At 33.4% G+C, this 27587-nt stretch overlaps 2 protein-coding genes across 2 annotated transcripts; one reads left to right on the top strand and one right to left on the bottom strand.

The window, feature by feature from the left end:
- Nucleotides 1-1850: 1850 nt before the first annotated feature.
- LOC130979497 (probable flavin-containing monooxygenase 1) lies at nucleotides 1851-10867 on the top strand. Its single transcript, XM_057902953.1, has 5 exons — nucleotides 1851-2359; nucleotides 5080-5320; nucleotides 9045-9223; nucleotides 9461-9813; nucleotides 10120-10867. The coding sequence occupies exons 1-5, from the start codon at nucleotides 1907-1909 to the stop codon at nucleotides 10460-10462; spliced, it is 1569 nt and encodes a 522-aa protein (XP_057758936.1). The 5' UTR covers nucleotides 1851-1906; the 3' UTR covers nucleotides 10463-10867.
- Nucleotides 10868-10869: 2 nt separating this feature from the next.
- Nucleotides 10870-13837, bottom strand: LOC130979498 (peroxiredoxin Q, chloroplastic-like). The gene is made up of 4 exons (XM_057902954.1): nucleotides 13582-13837; nucleotides 13265-13402; nucleotides 11475-11564; nucleotides 10870-11391 (listed from the first exon to the last, which is right to left on the bottom strand). Exons 1-4 carry the CDS (start codon nucleotides 13786-13788, stop codon nucleotides 11173-11175), a joined length of 654 nt encoding a protein of 217 aa, XP_057758937.1. The 5' UTR covers nucleotides 13789-13837; the 3' UTR covers nucleotides 10870-11172.
- Nucleotides 13838-27587: the final 13750 nt, after the last annotated feature.

The following is a 27587-nucleotide window of genomic DNA, read 5'->3' as shown; positions in this document are numbered from 1 at the left end:
CACGCATATGTGTCAGTCACGCGTACGCATCGATGGTCTTTTCGTGAGTCACGCAGACACGTCGGTCACGCGAACGCGTCGCTGTAAATTTCTTCAAATCATGCGTACGCGTTAGTCATGCATACCCGTCGCCGTGGAAAGCTCCAAATCACGCGTACGCGTCAGTCACGCGTACGCGTCGCTCCTCGCTGCCATCTCCTTTTATTCTTGTGCTGCAGAAACTCCATCAAATTCCACCGAATGCTACCTAAAATAAACAAAATTGCAAAAGACTCAAAGTTTATTAAACTCAACAAATTAGATGTAAATTCACTAGAAAAAGATAGAAAAGATGCTCACGCATCAGTAGACTGTAAAACCACTTCATCGCTACCTTGGTTAACGTCGCCGGAAAAGCTATGCAAAGAATTGCGTCCGACGCATCACCCAAGTACATTCGAATTTTTAAGTTACTTTTTAGATGGTGTTTCGGGTTGGTTGTTCCATTGTAGAGGTCTATGTCTGGACTTTTAAAGTTTCGAGGGACTTTAGCCTGCATGATCTCATCCATGAATGGTATTCTCCCACAAAGGAATCTCTTCTTGATCAACATGAACTTTCCGACCTTGTAGGTCGAATTCTAGTTTCTCAATCTTTTCTTCCAAATCTCTTCTTTGTCATACCTCCCTTCTTAGAGATCGTTCGAACTCTCGCTGTCGCTCTAATTCAATCTCGAGCTGCTCCAACTGTCCCTGATGGCCGTGCACCAAACCCATGAGTGCTACTAAATTTTGGTTCACCACGTCCTCAGGGGGTGTATTTCTGAGTTTATCCTTTTGGGTTGAGGGTTTTGCAACGTCCCCTCCCATTGTGGCCATCCATTCTATCTTGTGGTTCAGGTACTACGAGCGCACGATCATCGTTGTGATATTCTAGCTCGAATTTGGATGCTATATATGTCCATCTTCTGGACGATAGTCCGTCATAGTTGGGTGTAGACTTCCATGTCCCCGACAACAGTGCCAATGTTCCGAGGGTTATATTACCTGAAACTGAGTTGCTTTGGACCTGAACGTGAAATCCAAACTCCTTGTAGGACAGCATCTAAAGTCTATTGGTATCGAGGTACTGCCATCCGAGTTTTTCGTGAGGAGGTAGGGGTGGTACCTACAAAGGACTTTGATACTTAAGTTAGCAAGAATTTTAGGCAGAATTTTAATAGATTGGATTCGAAGTATACCCGAAAGTGTCAAGATATTTATAAATGTAAATGGAGTCAATATATAACTATTTTTTTAGAGTGATTCTACTTTTGCTGGTGGGTAGTTGTTTCCCTTTTATTAGGAGAATTGTTAATAAGATTTTTTTTTTTAGAAAAGTAGAAAAGATAACAGGAATTAGTTACTTATCTAAATAAGTATAAGACCAAACTCATGTCACTGTGTCTAACTTCTATGAGATTGACTAGTTGTAAATCAGAACGATATCTGTAAGTTGAGTTTTATTATTTTCGACCTAAATGAGTTAAAGGTATAAATAATTATATATTATAGTTTTGTAAAAAAATTACTTAACAAAATGCAAGAGTTAAACTCATCATATTTTAATTTTAGTGTAATATATTTATCTTCTCGCCTAATCGCAAATTTATTATTATTCATATTTAATTTATAAAAGACTGAATTAATAATCATCTTAGTACTTGTAAATACACTAGCTAGTATTATTCATGAGCATAGGGAAAAAAAAAGAACGACCAAAAAGTCAAAACCACGTGGTTTCACTTTGACATTATTCCATGCAACTTCATGACTTGTGTATATAAAGCGAGAGGCTGAGCCCTTGATTCCCCACAAAAGCAAATACACAATTCCTTCAAAAACCATTATCATTACCATACCTTGATAAGCTTAGCTTTTCACCAAACATGTCTGTGGCGAACGAGCAGGCGATTTCGGCCTTAAAAGTGGCCATCATAGGCGCCGGAGTGAGCGGCCTAGCCGCAGCCAAAGAGCTTTCCCACCACAAGCCTGTAATCTTTGAGGCCTCCGACGCAATCGGCGGCGTCTGGAGGCATTGCTCCTACGCCTCCACCAAGCTTCAATCGCAGCGCCGCGATTACGAGTTCTCCGATTTCCCTTGGCCTTCCAATAGGGACAACTCGGATTTCCCTTCCCACTTTGAGATCTTGGATTACTTGGAGTCTTATGCTGAGCACTTTTGTGTGCTCAACAACATAAGGTTCAATTCCAAGGTCGTTGAAATTCGGTTCGTTGGAGAACAACTACTGAATGGTCATCATGACCATGGAACACCACTTCTTCCTGGTTATCCCGTTTGGCAACTTGCTGTGCACACCAATTCATCAAACACCATTCAGGTCTTCAATTAATTATTACTATTATTATTATTCCTATTCATTACACTCACTCAACAAGCTAAGGACACTACAGATAGTTTTATTTGTTAGAAAAGATTTAATTAAATTCTAACACTTTAACTAAATTCAGATCCTAACAAATATTAATTCTAATGTTAGCTTAGCTTATTTAATCACAAACTCTTTTTTCGGGGGAGGGGGGATTAACTAGTTAATTAATTAGGGTTTCACAAATAAAAGTAGCCTTTACACGCACATATATACATTATTTTAAAATTTTGATAATACTAAAAATTTAGCTAAAATTAATATAACAGTTTATTTATTATTTGGCAATATTTTAAGTATTGTCAAAATTTTACATCTACGATAAGATATATATATGGCTAAAAATTAAATTAAAATGATGATAAAAGGTCATTCTTTAATTTCTTGAGTATCTCGGTCTATCTTCCCTAACAGTTCCTTTACCTGAATCACTATGAATGCTTGTTTCGCTATTTGAAGTGAGTATCACTACTCAGTCTTAGACCACTTGCATTATCGGTATCTTTTCATTTAGAATAATGTTAATGAGTTAACTTTTTTTATCAATATATATCAATCAATTTTTTTTAAATATATTATTTATCTAAAATTTTAAATCTTAGATAATAAATTTTTTATTTTTAATTTTAAATTTTAAATTATAAATTCTAAACTTTGAATCTTCTAAAAATTAAGAATTTTTAAAATAAAAAATTAACTAATGTTAATTAACTAAAAATTATTTCCTTGTGCTTTCTCTTTTATTTAATCTAGTGAGATGGACAAAAACCTTGAGGGGCCAAAAATATTTGATCTAACGAACTAGCAATTTGGCCTCTCTCAGATATATACCTGACATTTACTTAGTCCTGTAAATAGTTTGTGATATCAATATAGTTCCAAAAAAAAATATGTACCATCTTGTTCATTTTTGTAACATAGATGTATAAGCATATCACATCAAATAATCATATGTCCATATATAATTAAATGCCATGTAATTTTTTGTGCAGTAAAATCTATAAATCAAAGTAGAGATATTGACACGAATATATAATACGATATAACATAAGATAGATACATGAATACATTAAATTTTTGAAATGATAAGATACAGATATAAGATATAGGTATATGTATTTTCAAAATTTATAGGCTGATCAACCAATTAAGAATGCCAAATTACTAATGTTCACTCGTACCAAATTCAAACAATTAATATTAGTATCTTTGAATTTTATTAACATTACATCTAAATAGTGTCATAAAAAACTTCGAAAGAAAAAAATATTATAAAATTCAGTTTTTTAAAGTTAGTACTAATTAGTTATCAACACTAAATGTCTAATACATTAATAGAGTGTATACTAACCAGAGTTATTGATAAATATAAATAAAAATTGTTGCTCCTTGCACTTTTCTCAAAGGAAGAAAAAAAAAAGAAATAGTTAATAAACTAAGAATATTCGTATCACATGTGCTCTCTAAATATTTGAGTGTCAGAGTAGTACTAAGTACTAACAGATGTCAGACACAAAGATACGTATGTCGTTTAATTAATTGATAATTTTTTTTGTTGTCTTAACTTATTTTTTTGGTGTCTAATTAATTGATAATTTGATATAAATGTTTCATAGAATAAAATGATACTAAAGAATCTTAATTAAGGGTCCTAGCCATCCCTTGTCATTTATATTCTTCCGTTGCAGGTGTAATATATGTAACATTTCAGACCCAAAAATGGTTATTACAATGGAAAAAAAATAATGGAATTGGCAAGTTTTCTTTTTCAAAAGTTAAAGGAGGTATCAGACTCTAGGTAAGAGAGACGAGGCAAGAGAACAATTAGTCAATTACTATAGAGAATTAATTAATGTCATGCATGTAGCATGGTAGTGACATTACTACACTATATATTCATTCATTAAAGCTTTGGATCACTAACTGTTATATTCATTAATTAATTATATTTTAATAACTAATTAACTACTTTCTAATAACTAATTAACATCTCTAAGTAGCAAGCTAATTAAACTACCCATCTAACAGTTCTTTATCTCTATCACAGATAATTGTTTGTTGAAAATATTAATTATTACTACTTTTGTTCAAATTATAATTTTAGGAAAAGAGAAGATACTTTTATCATTTTCTTAATTTATGTAAACAATTAATTATTTCAGACCAAATATAAGAAGATAATTATATCTGTGGAGTGTGGACCCTGCTAATTTAATAAACATATCTAGTACTAGCTAGTTAAAGTGACTTAAAGATAGAAAACTTATTAATTACAGTTTGTTAGCTTAGCTAGGTAATAAATACATAATTTAGAAAATATGGTTGTACGAGGGAATTTATCTTCTCTTAATCAAATGTTAGAGACTTTGATTATCCCATTAAACATGAAAAAACTTAACCAACTTAAATTGCTCTAATTATTAGTTCGTTTAAGCATGTCGTAAACCCTCCTTATACATACAATCACCTATTGATTAGCAACAGACCTTTAAACGAAGCTGCAATTCAATTCACAATAAATTAGTCCTTAATCGGTTTGATCGAAAAATATCATAGAAAAAAAATAAAAAATAAAAAAATATCCTTTAACTTTCTCATCCATTCAATATCTATTAAAGTATTAAACCCTAGTTATGTTATGATGGTTTACCTAGCTACATGATTAATTTCAGTGGTACTCCTTCGAGTTTGTGGTGATTTGCATTGGAAAATATGGGGATGTACCCTATATTCCAGTATTTGATGCAAATAAAGGACCTGAAGTGTTCAAAGGTAAGGTGTTGCACACCATTGATTACTGTAAACTTGATCACGACTCTGCTAATCAAATTCTCAAGGGAAAGAAGGTTACGGTCGTCGGTTTCAAAAAGTCAGCCATTGATTTAGCCATGGAATGTGCCGAGGCAAACCAAGGTACCACTTTTTAAGTAACACTTTTTTTTTTAAGTAACACTTTTTAATATAAAATGTTGTTTAATAATAATAAATATTATTTTAATTTAAACGATACTTTTTAAAATATCATAATTACTGTAGCTACTATAATATATTAGAATGACTTATTTTTTTCTTATTTTAGGGATCGTGTGGTTCAAAAAATATTTGTACATTTTTTAGGGTTTTACACTAAAATTTTCAAAATAAAAAAAATCATGAATCAAACGTCTTAGGATTTTGCTAATAAGTAATAACCAGTGTTCTGGGTCACTAGGTGCATTATTGGTTAAATTTACCCCGTGACGAAAATTTTAAATTTTATATTTATTTAAAGTATTAAAATTTTGACTTTTTTTTTTCTAGTTTGATCACAAAATTCCTCTTTTCATTTAAGAGAAACTTCTTTTAACAATTTTATGATAAAGTTCAGTTTGACACAGTAAGGATATAACCGTATCCAATCAAATTCATTTCTTCAAAAAAAAATAAATATAACCAAATTTATCCAATTAGTTTTTTAATATATATATATATATATATAGAGAGAGAGAAATTAAAAGCCATATATAAGAATTTATTATTTTTTATCATCAGTTAGTTGTCAATATTTAAAATATGGGATAAAGTATGTTATTGGATTACTAGACTAAAGAAATTAAATTGATGACTAAATAATGACAAAAAATAATAAATTTTGATACATACCCTAATATTTTTCTATAGAAAAATATCTCAAATTAGTCCTAAAAAATTATTATTCGAACACTTTAGTTATCAACAAATTTTAATTATCAAATTAGTCTATAAATTTTTATTTTGTTAGATAAATTAGCCTTCACATCAAATTATTTGTCTATATAAAACCACTAATCTAAAAGTCTTTAAAAATTTTAAGAGTTATCGTGTCTTTTATTAAATAATATTAGAAAATAATTATTTTTTATCGATATTTGATATCAAAATTGATATGTTTAATAAAATAAAAATTAGGGATTCATTCGTAATTAAAATTTATTAAGGATTAAATTATCAGACTAAACTTGTTTTTGGAATTTATTTAAAATATTACTCTTATACATATATATATATATATATATATATATATATATATATATATATATATATATATATATATATATATAGTTTGGATTAAATATCTATGTGATGCAAAACTCTTTCACATAAATATTTTATTTATATATTGTTACATTAAAAAATGATTATTTTTATATTGATTGTTAGTTTGAGTGGTCATCCAACATTAAATAAAAATTTTATTGATGATAGTTTAAGTTAACTCATTTGTTTAGATTTAATTTCTAGACAATGTTCGTGTAAAGATGATAGCTAGGGGGCGAAAAATTATGACATTATGACATTTTACAGGCTCATCAATCAGACAATTACCATTATATTGCCAGAAGAATGTTAGTTATTAAGAACCTTATTGATCCCACAATTATTATGAAGTAAATAAAGATGATATTGTCTAGCTTCTATATGAGTAAGGTTAGGGAGTCAATGTTTTTTAAATAATATTAATTATTAAAAATTGTTTTATTTATTTTAAATTTTAAATTCTAAATCATAAATTCTAATTTTTTTTAAAGAAAAATGAAAGTTTTAAAAATTAAAAAAAAGAAATTAGCTAATGTTAATTTATTAAAAGTTAATTCTTTATAATTTTTATTCTCCATTTAAATGCCTACATTTAATTGTTTAAATTTTTAGAATAAATAATCTATGATATATGTCTGAGCTTGTCTTTTTGGAATATTAGGGAAACATATATAAGTTCTAAATTCTAACATCCGTTGGGATTTTCCTCAGTTTGTGGCGGCTACGGGAGACTGTTAAATCCCTTTATTTGTCTTTCTTTAAAATTCTCTTCCAAAAAAGCACACGTTGACAAAAATCAAAGCAATTAAAAGTCAATGGTAAAAGTTATGCATGTTTACTTACTAATATTAGTTGTAGTTTCCCACTGCTGATGATGTCGATTTAGTTGTCTTGTACAGTATCAACAATGAACGTTGGCAACCATAATCTTGGTCGTGGGGCACCATAATACATTTTCTTTTTATAAAAGTACTTTGCATTTGGTAATGCTTTGGTCCAAAGTGTGGGATTGAACACATTTTTTTAGTGGACTGCGCATGAACAATTAGAATTTTTTAATAAATATATTAGATTAAATAGACTTAATTAATGACTCATTTCAAGGAAAAATATACATATTTTCTTTTTCGAACAATACGTATATATTATTAAAGAAAAATATAAAAAATTAATTTTTAGTTAGTTAATATTAGTTCATTTTAAAAATTTTTACTTTTTGAAGCATTTAGGATTTATCGTTTATAATTAGAATTAAAGTTAAAAGTTTATAATTTAAAATCTAAAACTTAAAATAAATAAAATAATTTAAAAAAATTAGTCTAAACAAACTGACTTCCTAGCATTATACATTATGAATTTAAATTCTCTAAATTTTAAATTTTCATTTTATAAAATGTGATCTTTTACTTTTGAATAGTTTCTCTTTCATATTTTTTTTGTCCCACTTATAAAATAAATGGTAAAAAATTATACTTTATGTTCTAAAATAAAATTCAAAATTTAGAGAATTCAAATCCATCCATTATAGAGTGAGTTATCGTGGAAGTTTTAGGTTTAGATGATCTACGATAGATTACAATTTCCTTTTATACTTTTATACTAGATGAAAACTAACAAAAAAAAAAATTAATGATGATAGCGACAAAAATAATGTTGTTATGTAAGTAGGGCCCGTAATATATTGAAAGATCAAATGGAGTTCCATTAAATAAGGGTTTCAAGAGAAAAATAATTAAGGCTCACTCATAGTATTCCTAAAATTATTTTATGTGCAACTATTGTTGTCAAATGATATGGTAACGATAGATTATGATTTTATGTCGTGATCATATTCCATAGTATTAGCACCTAATATTTCGTTTTTTAAATGCTTGCATTAACTCTAAAACCATCAAAGGTAAGGCTAAAAAGAGTGGAAAGAGAACAAAAACTACATGACATCAAAGAAAATTTTGAATTTTCCGAACTGAAGATTTTATTTTAGCTAGAGGGTAAAGTAAAGTGATTTTACCATTAGATCAATTAAGCTTTTTTAATATAAAAAAGAATTAATCTCATTATTGATCCAAGGGTGACATCTTATTATCGTATCCCTGATCTTCTAAAATAAAACTCTCGTAGAGGATCGTTACTCCTCAAAAGTTGCAAGGGAACTTGTAAAATTACAAATAAACCTATCTTAGTGCTCTTTCATATATGCCTTTAATTTCAACATGGAGGAGTGCTACATAGCTAACAAATTACCAAAATGTTTAAATAATCTATCATGTATTTGTGTATAAATGTATATGTTGTTTAATTCATTTTTAATATGTATTTTATATTTCAACATATATTTTATACTAGTGGTGATTTTAGTAACCGATTTTGATACACTCTTAATATGGTTGAACAAAATATAATTAGAATTTATGTCAAAAATCATGGTACTGATTGCATGATAAGAAGTGGCGTGACATGCTTTCTCTTTTTTTAATACCAAAAGACTAAAGCATTCTTCCTCGTTTATTTTGACAACTAATTCTGGCAAAGATTCTACTTATCAAGTACTTAACAGTTTTGGTGTTACCTTGTTGTAAAGGACCTGAAGTTCAACCATGCACTATGGTAGTGAGAACATTGCATTGGCCAGTTCCCCATTACTGGATTTGGGGATTGCCATTTTTCTTGTTCTATTCAACAAGAGCTTCTCAGTTTCTCCACCAAAGGCCAAACCAGTCTTTACTCAGATCCCTTCTCTGCCTCTTGCTATCTCCAATGGTATTTTACCTTTTCTTAAATAATATAACCTCGAGTTGATGTTCTTGTTGCCATTGCCAAAATATATATGACGTTAATACTTTTCTTTATGTTACTTCTTCTATTCTCTATTATTTGTCTTTGTCAATTCCCGGTATTATTAGATTGTATAATTCAGTACAATCCAATAATATGTAAAAAATGACAGTGACAGATAAAAGAGATTAAAAGAAGTAAATAAAAATGACATTTTGGTAGAGGCGTGGAATTTCAAAGTTCATCGAGTCCTACATTCTATGGAAACTTCCTTTAGAGAAATATGGGCTAAAACCCGAACATCCTTTTGAGGAAGATTATGCCTCATGTCAAATGGCTATTATGCCGGAAAATTTCTTCTCTGAGGTTGAAAAGGGCAAAATTGTCTTCAAAAAATCATCAAAGAAGTGGTGGTTCTGGAGTGGAGGAATTGAATTTGAGGATAATACTAAAGTTGAGGCTGATGTAGTGATTATGGCAACTGGTTATGATGGCAAGAAAAAGCTCAAAAGCATTTTGCCAGAAACTTTTAGAAGCTTGTTGGAGTACCCTTCCGGTCTTATGCCCTTGTACAGGTAAGGAAACACTTTTATTTATGGAAGATGGTTTCTTCTACATCATTATTTTAGACTAGTCATATTCACTTTTTCTTTTAGCAAAAAAAGAGAAGAGCTTATGTACTATCTCCATTTTCTTTTAACTATCACTATCATTATTCAGTCTATCTTTAGATCAATTTATTTATGTACAAATACAATAACCAAAGGATTCACACAAATAAAAATGACAGCTATATCTAAGTTTCAGTTAAGTCCCCATATCTCAAAACATAGTTGAGGAGTGAGGACCATTATCTGATTTATTCATTCTGTTTGTGGCAGGGGAACTATCCATCCATTGGTTCCAAACATGGCATTTATGGGTTATGTTGAGAGCATTTCAAATCTCCACACTTCGGAGATGCGCTCCATATGGCTTTCTGGACTCCTAGATGAAAAATTTAAGCTTCCAAGTGTTGAGAAGATGCTCTCAGAAACACTCAAGGAGATTGAAGTAATGAAAAGGTCAACAAGATTCTACAAAAGGCACTGCATTTCAACTTACAGCATCAACCATGATGATGAATTATGCAAGGATATGGGTTGGGGTTCTTGGAGGAAGAAGAACTGGATATCTGAGGCATTCAGTGCTTATACCAGCGAAGACTATGCCAAAAAGGATTGAGGACATTATTATAATCTTCCTATTTAAGATTGCATTAACAGTACTATGATCATATGAAAAAATAACTGCCAGTTTTCTGGTGCTGGCATTCCTGGGATTGAATATAGAGGTATCATGTTGCATGCAGCTTTCGGAATAAATAACTTTTTTTGGGGAGGGGGGTTGTCAAAATTAGGTTTTGGAAAGTTGGATAAGTGCAGTTCAGTTAGCTAAGGCTTGTTCCAGCCTCCAGAAAAGTAGCTATTATAAACCCTTAAGTTTATGTCAATGTTATTTCAGATCATGTATCATAAAGGTTGTTGAACCTTGTCATTTCAATAACAAATTCTAGCATATATCATATATCATATTAACAGAAATTAAACAAGGATAAAATGGGCATGAAATTAAAAGCCACAAATATAATATGCCCAAGGTTATTTCCTTTCAACTAACATATCATATTCATACATTTTAATTTTAAAATTATTAAAAATGCAAATTAATAGGTACAACTGAGTCAACTTAAGCTAAAATTACAACAATATTGAAGAAAATACAGAGATATCAGTCTATGTGCTGCTGCATTGAAATGCATGATTTTGATCCGGAAACGTTGTATCTCTATAAGGCTTTAGAATCAGCTGCAACTATCATAGTTGTACAATAAACAGCAGTTACCAATATTTTACACACTTCATGGGGAATGGGATAATGAAAAACCTGAAACCTCAAAGAGTTTGAAGTAGTTTCAAAGTCTCATCAATATGCTTTTCTGGTTGGAACTGGTTGTTGTAAATGAGCTGAACCACACCATTTTTGTCAATAACATAAGTCTGTCTACCGGGCAATGTTCCAAACAAATCATTGGGGATTCCCCAGTCTTTCCTCACCTTGTTGCCTTCATCACTCAACAAAGTAAATGGAAGCCTGTATTTCTTAGCAAACGCCTACATTCAACACATTACATTCAATGTAAAACAACATTAAACGCAAAACCAATCGCCATAAAAGTTTACTTTCAGTTTCTTACCTTGTGAGAAGAAGGGTCATCACTACTGATCCCAACAACCTCGGCCCCTGCTTTCTTGAACTTCTCATATGAATCCCGAAAAGCACAAGCCTGCAAAAATTGAAACAATAAAAATATAAAATAAAATAAAATAAAAATTTGCATATCAAGACAACAATGGATATATGATGATGTTTCTATTTGACAAAAATGCGATATAATTTTAAATTGATTTTTTACTGGTAATTAATACTTAATATGTATATCAAAATTCTTCATTTCCCCAATAAACACATTTATGCACCCCTTTTCATTACTACTAGCTTTTCGTTGCCACTAGCTTTTCTATCTCAAGTCCATCATTTTAAAGTAAAATCATTTGTATGAATTTACCAGAAAGTTTAAGCTTTTGGAAGAGATGGTTCATGACATGACATCAAAACTTCTATGACCAAGAGCTTTAGAGTTAAAACTTAAAATTCTTGTTCTCACTATTGTTCTAAATAATAGTAGAATGAAAACGTTAGATGGGTCTTTCCATGGTCCATGCTTTAAGTCCAAAAGAGGCTTTTATATTAAACGGTGTGTTAGATATAAAATTATTTGTGTGCCTCTATCTAATGGTTTAATTTATAGGGGAAGATGGTTTCATGACAGACCACTAACTACTTGTAGATTGTGTTAAAATGCTAATGCAAAAACATTTAAACCAACCAAATGTTATCTCGCAGAAACTCTATCAATAAAAACAACCAGGCCTTAAAAACACCAGCATATGTTAGCATCTGAAATCAACCATGAATATTGAAACTTCCATTGCCTTCAGATCATATGCTCCACTCATACAAATTATACACAATCTAATGGTTTGATATCACTGCTTTTGGATATTTAGATATCAGCGATTTAATGGTAAAGAAAGAACAAATGGGTTCTTTAAAAATTTTGTGATGGAACTATAGGTCCCTAAATGGGGCAAAAAATACCAAGTCCTTGAGGAAAAAATAATTCAAATAACTACCTTGAAGATTTGCAACTTATATGTGTTATGAAGACATAGACAGAAAGACAAACATGCACACAGACACAAATGCGCATGAATACATCTAATAGGTTGTTAAGACACTAATAAAGAGATATAAACACATTTGTCATTAAAAACCAATTTTACCTCCAATAAGGAGGAAGTTGCTGGTGATTAAGGTGATGAAGGTAAGAAGTGAAGTTTCAAGAAATTTGAAGGTACAAAAATGAAATAAAAAACTCTGCTTATGTCTAATATCTGTTTCCTAACTTTCTGACGAGATAACAAATACATGTATTTTATGTATCGTTGGGTGTCAACATGTCCTTCTAAAATTAGTGTTTTACTAAACAAATAGTACACATGTGTCACAGTATCCATATATCTTATGGACACGGATAGCAATCAAACAAACCAAACTCGAGACCTATAAATCCATCCAAAATTTTGCCAATGACTTATTTGGTATTTTTTTTCCCCTTATAGGAGAATAAGTCCGCCACAAAATGTTTCAAAGACCTACTTGTCTCATTAATTTAAAGTCTAAAATAAATTATGATAACAATTATTTCCTACCGTTAGCTTGGATTGACATCATACACAGAAATAATACTTTGGGAGAAAATCCTAAACCCTAGAACCTTAACACACCATATCAGTCCCTCGTTAGATGAATATGTGGGGTTGATTTGACAATAAAAATTTGTGGAACTAAATTTTTAGGGTATTACTTGAAAAGCTATACTAATTGTCTAATTGAAGGGCCAACCTTATGTTATGTGTTTACCTCTTTGGTGCATGAAGGGGACTCATCAGCAGGATAGAAATAAACAACCACCGGCTTTCCTTTGAATTTGTCAAGGCTTACACTATTCCCATCTTGATCTTTCAGCGTGAATGATGGTGCCTTTGAACCTTTATTCACCTGTCAGGGTAGAAAAACCACTAACTAGTAACCAATATTGAAATTGAGGAACAGAATCACTAATTTGCAAAACTCTGCACACTATCATTGATACTATTTTCAACTAATTGTTGAAGCTACTCTATTAATCGGGTTGCATTATTATGCATCTTGAACTAGGTTTGGATAAATGCATGTACCTTGGCGAAAATGGAACCTTTAACCGAATAGCAATAATTAGCAGAACGCAGTGATGAAGAGGAAGAGTGAGATAATTTTAGGCCACAGAATTGAGAATTCGATGGAGCATACTGAAGGATTGAGAGGGTTCGATCATATGGGGACTTGGTAGTTGCAGTGTGGAGCAAGGTGGGAGGAGAGTGGATTAGGACAGTGAGTGAAGCCATCGTCGGATTTCAGAAACGTTGGTAGTTGCAGTATGGAACACATTTTTCAAGAGGCCTTTTTGTACCTGCAATTTTTAGTTACAAAAGTTGAGTAAATGGTCAAATTATGCAAGAATTTAGGTTGGTGAAGTCATCAATCTATTCGGAGGATTAAAAAAATATTAGAGGTCTGAATTTTGTCTTTTTAATTAAGAGATATTGTGAATAACTAAAAAAATTAAATTAATCTTAAAAGATTATGTTATTTGCAAAAATTATTAATCAAATTTTATTTTAAAAGTTTTTGAAATTAGTCATATTAGTCTTTTTGTTGTAGAATAAACATATAATATATAAAAATAATAAAAATTTTTAGAAAAAAATTTTATTCTTCTATCTTGAGAGATATTAAAATAATACTCTCTTCATTTCTATTTATAAAATATATATTTTTTTTCTCTTATAATTTTTAAAAAGCCTCCTATTTAATCTATTTTAAATTTTTTGAGTTAACTAATATTAACTTTATTCATTTTTCAACAAAAAAATAAATTATTTTTTATAAAAATATCTTTTAGCAAAAAAATTTTACTTTTTTGTCATTAAATTTTACTTACCAAAATATTCTTTAATAAATTACTTTTTTAAGATACTCTTTAATAATTTTTTAATTATTAAATTATAATTTTACTAAAATTTTTGTTAACAATTTTTTTATATTTTACTATTAATTTTTTGATATCAACTATATATTATTTTAATATTAAATAAAAAATCTTGGTAAGATTATTTTTTCGATATCAATATATATTAATTATTATACATATTAACAGTGGTAAGATTTTTTTATTTAATATTAAAATAATATATATTGATATTAGAAAATTAATAGTAAAATATAAAAAAAAAATTGTTAACAAAAATTTTGGTAACATCACAATTTAATAATTAAAAAATTATTGAAGGATATCTTAGAAAAAAAATAATTTAGTTATTAATTTTTCTTAAAAATATTTTGGTAAAAATATAATTTAATCAATAAGAAAAAAATTTATTAAAAGGTATTTTGGTAAGTAAAATTTAATGACAAAAAAATAAAATTTTTACTAAAATGTATTTTTGTAAAAAATAATTTATTTTTTCTTAAAAAATGGATAAAGTTAACATTAGTTAACACATAAAATTTAAAATGGATTAAAGAGGAGATTTTTTTAAAAGTTATAAAAAAGAAAAATGTATATTTTACAAATAGAGGAGAGAGAAGTGTCATTTTAGCATCTCAAAAAAGGAGAGTAAAATTTTCTCAAATTTTTATATAAATATATGAAAGTATATATAATTAATTAACATAAAAATATTAAATATTCATTAATATTCAATATATTAATAATAGTAAATGCAAAATCAATTAAAATGTTAATTTAATTATTTTCTAACCAATAAATTTTTTATTTGAGCAAAATACATTTCATGCATATGAATTATATGTGATGAATGATATTTCACATAAAAAATACGCCAAATCTCTCATATTTCTGTTTGATATTTTATAAATTATCTAATAATTATTTAAATATTTAATAAAAGAAAGTCCAATTTTAATTTTAAATAATAATAATAATAAGTCACCAAAAAAATATAATAATAATAATAATAATAATAATAATAATAATAATAATAATAATAATAAAGAAGTTAGATAGATAAATAGAATTACAAATTGTTTTATTATTTCAGCTAATTTTTAGATATTTTTTATTCAATTTATGTTTGAAAATTAATCATCAAAATATATTTATAATTTATTAGTAAAGATTAAATTTGAATAAAAAAATAAAAAATATAAACTTTAACTAAATAAATCATTAATGGAATAGTATCACAATGTTCTGCTTTTTATTAAGTTGATTTAACATGTAGAATTTTATTAACATGTATCCTAAAAGTATATTTTAAAAATATCATAAAAAATATTTTATTAAAAATAATTAAAAAGATAAACTTTTTATATTTCTAATACATTAAATTTATCAAAAACTTAAAAAAATTTATTATTATACTTTTTAAATATATCTTTAGGATATAACATAACTAAATTTATTTAATAAAATATTTTTTTTATACAAAATTTATAAAATGATTTTTAGGTTTAATTACTCTATTATTCTGTGTGGTAGGATGTTACAATTGTCGTCGTGTTCTATTTTGCCTCCACCACCGACTTACCTCTGCATCTCCTCCACCACCACCTTGCTTCCCAAGCTCTTGTACTCGATGCTTTCCACTAGGTGAAACAGAGATTTATTTTTTAAATGAGAGTGTGAGGAATTAGAAACCAAGTAATACACACCGTTCTGATGCACTCATCTCTCTATAACTTAAATCAACATTGTTTTATGTGCTTGGGTGTAACTTAACGTGCCAGGTTAGCTTTCGTCAAGAACAGATGCATGTAGATCCCTTGATTCTTTTCCGTTTGTCATCACGCCCAGCAATTGCGAGTTTGAAGCTCGTCACAGTCATTCAATCCCGGAATCCTACTCGGAATACCATAGACAAGGTTAGACTTTCTGGATTCCCATGAATGCCGCCATCAATTCTAGCTTATACCACGAAGATTCTGATTAAGGAATCCAAGAGATATGCGCCCGGTCTAAGGTAGAACGGAAGTGGTTGTCAGTCACGCGTTCATAGGTGAGAATGATGATGAGTGTCACGGATCATCACATTCATCATGTTGAAGTACAACGAATATCTTAGAATAAGAATAAGTCGAATTGAATAGAAAATAGTAGTACTTGTATTAAAACTTGAGGTACAGCAGAGCTCCACACCCTTAATCTATGGTGTGCAGAAACTCCACCGTTGAAAATACATAAGTGATGAAGGTCCAGGCATGGCCGAATGGCCAGCCCCCAAAACATGATCAATAGTCTCCTAAGATGAATAATAAAATAAAACTGAGACCAAAGATGTAACGTGGTCAAAACACGACTAATACACTAGTAAAAAGTTCTATTTATACTAAACTAGCTACTAGGGTTTACAGAAGTAAGTAATTGATGCATAAATCCACTTCCGGGGCCCACTTGGTGTATGTTTGGGATGAGCTTGATATTTACACGAGCTGAGGCTTATCTTGGAGTTGAACGCCAAGTTGTAACGTGTTTTGGGCGTTCAACTCTGGTTCGTGACGTGTTTCTGGCGTTTGACTCCAGAATACAGCATGGAACTGGCGTTGATCGCTAGTTTACGTCGTCTAATCTCGAATAAAGTATGGACTATTGTATATTGCTGAAAAGCTATGGATGTATACTTTCCAAAGCCATTGAGAGCGTGCCATTTGAAGTTCTATAGCTCCAGAAAATCCATTTTGAGTGCAGGGAGGTCAGATTCCAGCAGCATCAACAGTCCTTTGTCAGCCTCTTATCAGAGTTTTGCTCAGGTCCCTCAATTTCAGCCAGAAAATATCTGAAATTACAGAAAAATACACAAACTCATAGTAAAGTCAATAAATGTGAATTTAGCATAAAAACTAATGAAAACATCCCTAAAAGTAACTAGATCATACTAAAAACTACCTAAAAACAATGCCAAAAAGCGTATAAATTATCCTATCATCACAACACTAAACTTAAATTGTTGCTTGTCCCCAAGAAACTGAAGATCAATTAGGATAAAAAGAAGAGAATATACTATAAATCCTAAAATATCAATGAATATTAATTATAATTAGATGAGCGGGACTTGTAGCTTTTTGCTTCTGAACAGTTTTGGCATCTCACTTTTTCTTTTGAAGTTTAGAATGATTGGATTCTATAGGAACTTAGAATTTCAGATAGTGTTATTGATTCTCCTAGTTAAGTTTGTTGATTCTTGAACACAGCTACTTTTATGAGTCTTGGCCGTGGCCCTAAGCATTTTGTTTTCCAGTATTACCACCGAATACATAAATGCCACAGACACATGACTGGGTGAACCTTTTCAGATTGTGACTCAGCTTTGCTAAAGTCCCCAGTTAGAGGTGTCCAGGGTTGTTGATGGTGTGCAGAAGCTGGTGAATTAAAAATTTATTAAAATGGTTACGTTGCAAGTATAGTTCTTAACTCACCGAAAATCTGCCTATCAATTTAGAAATATGTCACAGAAAGTTTGAATTAAAATTACTGGGAGTTTTAAGTCCCAGGTCGTCTCCCAACGAGTTGCAGAAAAGTGTTCTGTTTTATTAATCAGATATTCCAAATAGTTGAGCTAAGTAAATTGGAATTTAAATTGAGGAATCTTAAATAATATAAATAAAAGCCTTGAGTGGGAATTGATTGGTTAGAATCTCTATCATTGATGGTGTGATTGTAAGATTAATTTATAATTAATAGTTGTTCTGTTTGGTTATCCCTTACTAGGTAAGGGAAAGTCAAACAAGTGGGAATGCCAGATCTGTTCACAAGTTGCAACCCACTTAGTTCAAAGGGATTGGCGTCGGTGACAGGATAGCAATCCAACATTTAACCCAATTACAAATTTTTCCTTCAATCCTTCCAACTCAAGAGTTCCTTTTAATCAACTCCCCATCAAGTAATGAAACTACTCACGCATTGTAAATAAAGAATCCATGGCACATAAAAGGGAATTAAAAGAAGACATGATTATTGGAATTGAAATTAAATTAAAAAGAAATAATCCTTGCATTAATTAATCATAAAAGTATCTAAATGACAAAATTGAACATAACAAAGAACATGGAAGAATAAAACCAAGTTAAGAGAACAAACTATAATGATGAAGTCTTGATGAGGAAATAACTCTTCTCAATGTTCCAATGCTAAGACCAATTGAAAATTAAAATTCTAAAAACTAGAGAGAAAAACCTCAGAGAGTGAAAAAACTAGATCTAACTACTCAATGAATGTGTCTCTGTTGTTTCTGCATATTCTCTGACTCTAGTCTGCTGTTCCGGGCCGAAAACTGGGCCGAAATAGGGTCCAAAATCGCTGGTTTCGGATTCTGCAGATTATGCAGATTGCGCATGTCACGCGATCGCGTCGTCCATGCGGACGCGTCGCTTGCGCTTTTCCTCTTCACGCGTTCGCGTCGTCCACGCTACCGCGTTGCTTGTGCTTTCCAATCCGCGCGGCCGCGCAAGCCATGCGGCTGCCTCACTTGCGATTTGCGTTCCTTCGCGCGGTCGCGTGAGCCATGCGACCGCGTCACTTTTCGCTGGTTATCTCCTCAAATTCTTGTGTTCCTTCCATTTTTGCTAGCTTCCTCTCCAATCTCCGTCTCATTCATGCCCTATAAAGCCTCAAACACTTGACACACAGATTACGGCATCGAATGGAATAAAGGAGAATTAAAATTAAATAATTAAAGTCTCTAGGAAGCAATTTTCAAACGTGTAATAAATTCATGAAGGAAATCTAAATGCATGCTAAATTGATGAATAAGTGGGTACGGATCACGACAAAACCACACAATTAAACACAATATAAACTATAAAATAGTGGTTTATCAACCTCCCCACACTTAAACATTGGCATGTCCTCATGCTAAATTGAAGGAGACAAGGAAATAAGTATGAACATGCAGAAACTTATGAAATGCAATGCAATCCTACATATATAAATAAATGCAACTATATGATTATTATCCACTTGATCAAAAGTAAATAAGCTCTTCAAAACAATTACAAATCAAATTCCACTAATTCTATCATCATATAATAAAACCGATAAAAGTGCAAGAAGATAGCTTATGAAGGCCGAAAACATGAAAATTCAAGCATTGAACCCTCAGTGATAATGTATGTATGCTCTAATCTCTAGTGTATAGGGTAATCACTCTATTCTTCTCTAGTCATGCTTTCTAACTTTTGTTTTTCTCCTAACCAATCAACAACAGTTAATATACCAATGCAAACATCATGAGGCCTTTTCAGGGTTGTAATGGGGCCAAGGTGCAGGTAAGGATATACATATGGCTAAGTGAGCTTTATAAATTGAATCTTTAATTAACCTAAGCTCTCACCTAATATACATATATTCTATATACTTTTAAATTCATGCCTAGCTACCCATAATTCCCTTTTTCAACCCATACTCATGTTTCAACCTTGTATTTTAATTCTATCATATGTGCATTGATCTTTGAATTCTGAATTTAACATTGGGGTAATTTTGTCCCCTTATTTATTGATTTTTTTTTGAATAAATAAAGCTTATCAATGCACATAGATTTTTCATTCTTATATTTTCACATGAGTGAGTATCCAAATTTCCTTTAAATTTTCATGACACATTCCCTTAACAACTTTTGTTCCCACAATTTCCCATACTTAACTAGCACACACAATTCTATCTTAAGCTAACCAAAGATTCAATTTGGGATATGCAATTATTTTTCAGCTTAAGGTTAGTAATGTGGTAAAATATAGAACAAATGGGGTTTTAAAGGCTCAAAGTGGTTAACAAGGGTAATTGAAAAGGGTAGGCTTGATTTGGATAAGTGAGTTTAAACAAATAATGGCCTCAATCATGTGCAAGCATGTAAATATAATAAATGTTGGACATATAAGATAAAACAAAATATAGATTACAATCATAGAGAAGTAAACACACAAGAATAAAATAATTATGGTTAAATAATGTAACCATACATAAAGGCTCAAATCTTTCACAGGTTGTGTGTTCTTTAGCTCAAACATCATGTTCCAAATACAACTCAAGCAGATTTATCATAAAAATTTTGAAAAATTAGTGAAATTTTGTTCCAAAGATAGATTTTTAAAAGAAACTTATTGTCTTTTCAATCAAGTAGAACATGCATGCAACTATCCTAACCTATGCAATTTATTCTATTCTATAAAAGAAAGAAAATTCTAACTAAAATATCCTAATTATTGGTGTCAGAGAAGAGAATTTACCTCCGGAAGTCAGGTACTGACCGACCTCCCCACACTTAAGGCTTTGCACCGTCCTCGGTGCCATCTGTCAGGAACAGGGGTGGGCTGGTGGCAGTATCTCCACAGTCGGGATCATCGTGGCTCCTGGTGCTGGTAAAAGAAGTGGAGTCCGGGGTGTCTGAGTCTCTGAAGCGTCCCTGGAGTAGCTCCTTGAGGTGTTTGAATCGGCGCTCGTTACGACGCTCTCTCATCTTTGCTTTCTGTTCATGCCGATCCAACTTTTCAAGTATCTGCTGGAGCAATTTCTCAGTGGTAGATGCTTATGGTGTTAAAGAAGGAATATCTTCAACCGGCTCAGTAGGCTGGCTTGTAGTGGCTGCTGAAAGTCTGAGGTATTTCCCGTTAGGGACATATTGATCATCCCATGGAAGCATGGCTTTGGTGTCCCCAGCTCTGCAGGAGACTCCAGCTGCTGAGACAAGATTTGAGACCAAGGCGGGGAAAGGTAAGTTGCCCGCGATTTGTACATGCTCCATAGCATGCCGGATGTGTCTTGAGAGATCCAGAGGTTGGTCTGTAAGGATGCACCATAGTAGAATAGCCATGTCCGCAGTGAAGGAGGACTCATGAGTGCTCGAAAAGACGTAATGGGACATGATTTGTGCCCATACGCGAGCCTCCAAGGTAAGTGCGGAAGCCAAGATTCCCTTAGGGCGGTTGCGGTGGTATCCGTAGATCCAACGACTGCCAAGTAAAGCGATGACTCTGAGAACGGAGTCCCAGTCAAATTGGTATTTCTGGCGTTGAAGGGTGGCTTCTTGAAAAGCGTCCATTCTTGCTGGAATAGGGGGAAGACTCAGAACTTGCTGAATGGCCTCTTTTGTGATGGGCACTTATTTCTGCCGGACATAAACAGACTGCAGGGTCGGTATGTAGAAGTTGGAGTAGAACTCAACTACCCAAGAAAGATTAACCTGCCTTGGCTGTCTCCGTAGGAAACCCCATTGTCTTCGCTCAATTTGCAGCTCAACAAAGGTGGCAATATTGGACGGGAGGATAAGAAGGTATTCATTGTTATAGTTCTTTTCTGCTAGGATAGGGAGCATCTGCTCACAGTAGCGATTGGGAAATCGCGCAGTGTCCTTTGTTGGAAAGGCTTTCTCCTTGTCGTCAACCTTTATTATCCTCTTAACTCTTTTTGTTGAGGGCTTGACTGCGGTTGAAGAAGGCTCTGCCACTAATGCTCTTTTAGTTCCTCTTCTTGCTGGTGGTTTGGAAGTAGCTTTCTCTTTTCCTTTCTTGGTGGCCATCCTGAAAGAAGGGAAGAGAAAGGGAATTAAATTCAAAGAGATAGAGCAAGGAAGAGGGTATTGTAAGTGATAGTCAATGCACAATAAAGATAAATGGCATTAACACATGGTCCGGATTACATGTGAAAAGCTCATCAATGGAAATATAGCAAGTGCATGTAGGACAATGGAATGCAAGAGGTTTAATGGCATGCAGGCAAAGGCATGAGTAGCATATCTCAAACATTCAATGTCCAATTTAGGTGACCATTTGTAACAAACTAACTATCACGTTTGTATTGACAATTAAATTTAATTAATAAAATATGAAAGGGAATTTGTGAAAAGCAAGCATTACAGAGTAGAGTAAAGTAATGTAGAAAAGTGCATAGTGCTATATGGGCTTTTTCACAAACACATGGTATGCATGTTAAACAAGATATAAAAAGTATGAAATTGAACATGCAAGCAATCCCTTAAATAGGAGAAAAATAATTGTCAAACAATTTGCAATAATCCACAAGCATATAATGAGGAATGATGACTCAAAAGGTTTCTAACACCATGTAAAAGGAAAAAAGAAGAAGGAAAAATAAAGATTTGAAAAGAAAAAGAAAAGAAAGAGAAAATAATAATATATATACATAATATAATAAGAATGATAGAAAAGAGAAGAAGGAAGAAGAAGGTAAAACCTTGTTAATGGTGGTGAGAGAGATAGAGAGTAAAAGGTGAGGTAGAAGGGGAAGGGGGAAAGAAGAAGGAAGGAGGGAAAAGAAAAATTAGGATTTGGAGGAAAGAAAGATAAGATAATTTGGCAATTGAAGTTGAGCTGTGCGGCGCATGCGACGCGGCCGCGGAAGGCACGCGTTCGCGTGAGTGCGCATCAGGAAAGGGGACGCGATCGCGTCTGTCACGCGATTGCTTGACCTACGTTGTGCTGCTGGCGCGAGTGCAGCCTCGCTCCAGCACAACTCCCTGTTCAATATAAGTCAATTGCCAAATTAAGGTGACGCGATTGCGTGGGTCATGCGATCGCGTGAGTGTGCATCAGAAATTAATTGACACGGCCGCGTTGGCGACGCGGTCGCGTGACAAGGATTGTGCTTCCAGCACCAATTCAGCACTACTCTCGCACAATATAGCATTCTGCACCCTTTGACGTCGAAAATGCAGGGCACGCGGCCGCGTGGAGCACGTGGGCGCGTGGGAGGCCATGATTTCCATGCGACGCGGTCGCGTGGAATAATTTGTGCCTTTGGCACGACTCCAGTGCTGCTCCTGCGTAACTTTCTGTTCATTTTTATTTTTCTTTACCCCCTGCCACGCGGACGCGTCGCTAGTGCGATCGCGTCGCGCGGCGAAATTTTTTTTTTAAGGAAAGATAAAGACATGTAATTGAAAGAGCACGAAAGCACTAATAAAGAGAAGAGTTATTTAAAGAAGAAAAACTAAAAGTGAAGAAAAGAACGATCATACCGCGGTGGGTTGTCTCCCACCAAGCACTTTGCTTTAACGTTCGTAAGTTGGACGCTCCAATGGCTCAATCCGCTACGATGTGAGGATCTTCCAGGCGGAAGATCTCAAGCTCCTTGCTTTTCTGCACCTTCTCACCATGGTATAACTTCAGGCGGTGTGCATTAACCTTAATAAGTTCAGAACTTGAAGGATGGCTTAGGTGATAAACTCCGTACGGTTCAGCCTTCTCTATTCTGTATGGACCTTCCCATTTTGATCTCAACTTACCGGGCATGAGCCTCAGTCGAGATTTGTAAAGGAGAACAAAATCTCCAGGTTGGAACTCTCTCTTGATGTTTTGATCATGCACAGCTTTCATCTTTTCCTTGTATATTCTGGAGTTCTCATAAGCTTCTAGGTGAAGGTTCTCCAGTTCCTGCAGTTGCAACTTTCTTTCAGCTCCAGCATTCTCAATCCCCATGTTGCACTCTTTAACAGCCCAAAGGGCTCTGTGTTCGATTTCAACTGGGAGATGACAAGCTTTTCCATAAACTAAGCGGTAGGGACTCATCCCAATGGGTGTCTTGTATGCTGTTCTATATGCCCACAGTGCATCTTGTAGTCTGGTGCTCCAGTCTTTTCTGTGAGGCTTTACTATCTTTTGCAAGATACGTTTAATTTCTCTGTTTGACACCTCGGCTTGCCCATTAGTTTGGGGATGGTAAGCTGTTGCAACTTTATGGATTATCCCATGCTTCTTCATCAATCCTGTTAGTCTCCTGTTACAAAAGTGGGTGCCTTGATCGCTCACGATCGCTCGTGGTGATCCAAAGCGGCATATAATATGGTTTCTCACAAAGGAAACAATAGTGTTAGCATCATCAGTGTGGGTAGGAATTGCTTCCACCCATTTGGAAACATAATCTACAGCTAACAATATATAAAAATATCCACTAGAATTTGGAAATGGACCCATGAAGTCAATGCCCCAAACATAAAAAATTTCACAGAAAATCATATATTGTTGAGGCATCTCATCCCTCTTGGATATGTTACCAAATTTCTGGCATGGGTGACAAGATTTACAAAACTCAGCAGCATCTCTAAAAAGAGTAGGCTGCCAGAATCCATAGTCTAAGATCTTTCTAGCTGTTCGTTGGGGGCCAAAATGTTCTCCACTCTCAGATGAGTGACAGGCCTCTAAAATGGACTGGAATTCTAATTGAGGTACACAATGTCTAATTATCTGGTCAGCGCCACATCTCCATAAATATGGGTCATCCCATATATAATATTTAGACTCGCTTTTCAGCTTGTCTCTTTGATGTTTAGAAAAATGTGGAGGAAATGTGTGGCTAACTAAATAATTAGCAACAGGTGCATACCAAGGGACTACCTCAGATACTGCTTGCAGGTTGTCAAAAGGAAAATTATCATCTATAGGAGTAGAATCATCCTTAATATGTTCAAGGCGACTCAAGTGGTCTGCTACTAAATTTTGATTACCACTCCTATCCTTGATTTCTAAATCAAATTCTTGTAACAACAGTATCCAACGTATAAGTCTTGATTTGGATTCCTTTTTAGCCAATAGATACTTTAGAGCTGCATGGTCCGAATACACTACTACTCTAGTACCAAGTAAATAAGCCCGGAATTTATCCAGAGCAAAAACAATAGCAAGTAGCTCTTTCTCAATAGTAGTATAATTGGACTGGGCAGTGTCTAAAGTCTTAGACGCATAGGCAATAACAAAAGGATTCTTACCTTCACGCTGAGCCAGCGCTGCTCCTACTGCATGGTTGGAAGCATCGCACATGATTTCAAATGGCTGGCTCCAGTCGGGTCCTCTCACAATTGGAGCTTGAGTTAGAGCAGTCTTTAGCTTATCAAATGCTTGTTTGCAATCCTCACTGAACTCGAACTCAATATCCTTTTGTAGTAATCTGGATAAGGGAAGTGCCACCTTACTAAAGTCCTTAATAAATCTCCTGTAGAAACCTGCATGGCCAAGGAACGAATGGACTTCCCTCACAGAAGAGGGGTAAGGTAAACTAGAAATAACATTCATCTTTGCTGGGTCTACAGAAATGCCATTATTAGATACCACATGTCCCAATACAATCCCTTGCTTTACCATAAAGTGGCATTTTTCGAAATTCAATACAAGGTTGGTATTAATACATCTATCTAATACTCTAGATAATCCATCTAAGCAAAGATTAAAAGAATCACCATAAACGCTAAAATCGTCCATAAAAACTTCCATACCGTCCTCAATAAGATCAGAGAAAAGACTCATCATGCACCTTTGGAAAGTAGCTGGTGCATTGCACAAGCCAAAGGACATTCTCTTATAAGCGTAGGTCCTAAAAGGACATGTAAAAGTAGTCTTTTTCTGATCCTCAGAAGCTATATGAATCTGGAAATAACCTGTGTAACCATCTAAAAAGCAATAATGTGATTTACCTGACAAGTGATCCAGCATTTGATCAATGAATGGAAGTGGGTAGTGATCCTTACGAGTAGCTTGGTTGAGACGCCTGTAATCAATGCAGACTCTCCAAGCATTCTGAACTCTAGTTACTATGAGCTCTCCATGCTCATTCTTCACGGTAGTGACTCCGGACTTCTTGGGCACCACTTGTACTGGGCTTACCCATTCACTGTCTGAAATGGGATATATGATACCGGCCTCCAATAGTCTGGTCACTTCTTTTTTGACAACTTCCAAGATGGTAGGATTCAATCTTCTTTGTGGTTGACGGACAGGTCTTGCTCCCTCTTCTAAAAATATTCTGTGCTCGCATATTTGAGGGTTGATTCCCACTATGTCTGCCAAACTCCACCCAATTGCCTTCTTATGCTTCCTCAGCACATCAAGTAGCTGTTCTTCTTGTTGAGAAGTCAGTTCTCTTGCAATAATAACTGGAAGCTTCTGCTCATCCTCAAGGTAAGCATATTTGAGATGTGGAGGGAGAGGTTTCAATTCTAGCTTTTGATCATGGGCAGGCTCTGGGTTATATGGGGCTTGTGAAAATGGCGAAGTGTCCTCATTGTCAGTTAAGAGGGTCCCCACACTTGGACCTTGTCCAGTGTGCCTCTCTTCAAACTCTTCCTTTTGAACTGCAGCCACACTTTCGTCTATGACATCACACTGGAAGATAGAACGATCTTCTGGGGGGTTGTCAATGACTCCATTCAGATTGAAGATTACTATGCGGCCATGTATTTCAAAGGAGTATGTCCCTGAAAAAGCATCCAATTTGAATTTTGATGTCTTCAGGAATGGTCTTCCAAGTAGGATTGATGATGGCTTATCTGAATCATTATGGGGCATCTCCAAGATATAAAAATCAGTGGGAAATGTGAGCCCTTTAATGTTCACCAAAACATCTTTAGCAACTCCAGCCACTGTAATAATGCTTTTATCTGCTAACATAAAACGAGTTGCCGACCTTTTTAAGGGAGGGAGCCTTAAAACATCATATATAGACAAATGCATTATACTGACATATGCTCCTAAATCACACATGCAATCATAAATTACTACACCACCAATAGTACAACTAACTATGCAAGGACCTGGATCACTACATTTTTCAGGTAATCCTCCCATTAAAGCAGATATAGAACTACCTAAAGGAATAGTTTCTAATTCATTAATTTTGTCTTTATGGATACATAAGTCTTTTAGAAACTTTGCATATTTAGGTACCTGCTGAATAACATCAAAAAGGGGAATAGTTACCTCAACCTTTTTGAATATTTCTACCATTTTAGGATCAGGTTCTAGCTGCTTCCTAGGCTTCCTTGCAAGTTGTGGGAATGGAATGAGAGTAGTGTTTTCTGTGCTGCCTGCACCTTTTTGTGCTTCTTCCTGTGGTTGAGCTATCTCTTCTTCAGCTATGTCCTGTATATCCTCTTCCTCTTCAACATCTTCGATTTCTACCACCTCTTCAGCTGAGGCGTATTCTGGTGAGCTTGGTTCCTCCTGATTCCTCTCCTGCAGTGTGGTTCCGGACCTCAGGGTGATGGCATTAATGCCTCCCTTTGGATTGGGTAATGGTTGAGAGGGGATTCCAGTGGTGCTTGAAGGTTGGTTACTGGAATTTTGTGCTGAACCAAGTTGTGTCAATAAAGCTTGCAGAGTAGAGGTGAAACCATTCAGACTG

Source organism: Arachis stenosperma, chromosome 5 (genome assembly GCF_014773155.1).
Source record: "Arachis stenosperma cultivar V10309 chromosome 5, arast.V10309.gnm1.PFL2, whole genome shotgun sequence".
NCBI classification, from domain to species: Eukaryota; Viridiplantae; Streptophyta; class Magnoliopsida; order Fabales; family Fabaceae; genus Arachis; species Arachis stenosperma.
Note: the sequence above shows the minus strand (reverse complement) of the source record. Positions and strands in the feature narration are given on the sequence as shown.

What these genes read in the sequence shown, in the direction of transcription:
- LOC130979498 (XM_057902954.1), bottom strand. Translation starts at nt 13,788, where the DNA reads ATGGCTTCACTCACTGTCCTAATCCACTCTCCTCCCACCTTGCTCCAC. An exon ending in AAGGTTCCATTTTCGCCAAG is followed by an intron (nt 13,403 to 13,581) that starts GTACATGCATTT and finishes CTACCCTGACAG; the next exon opens with GTGAATAAAGGTTCAAAGGC. An exon ending in ATGACCCTTCTTCTCACAAG is followed by an intron (nt 11,392 to 11,474) that starts GTAAGAAACTGA and finishes TGTTGAATGTAG; the next exon opens with GCGTTTGCTAAGAAATACAG.
- LOC130979497 (XM_057902953.1), top strand. Translation starts at nt 1,907, where the DNA reads ATGTCTGTGGCGAACGAGCAGGCGATTTCGGCCTTAAAAGTGGCCATC. An exon ending in ATTCATCAAACACCATTCAG is followed by an intron (nt 2,360 to 5,079) that starts GTCTTCAATTAA and finishes GATTAATTTCAG; the next exon opens with TGGTACTCCTTCGAGTTTGT. An exon ending in ATGTGCCGAGGCAAACCAAG is followed by an intron (nt 5,321 to 9,044) that starts GTACCACTTTTT and finishes CTTGTTGTAAAG; the next exon opens with GACCTGAAGTTCAACCATGC.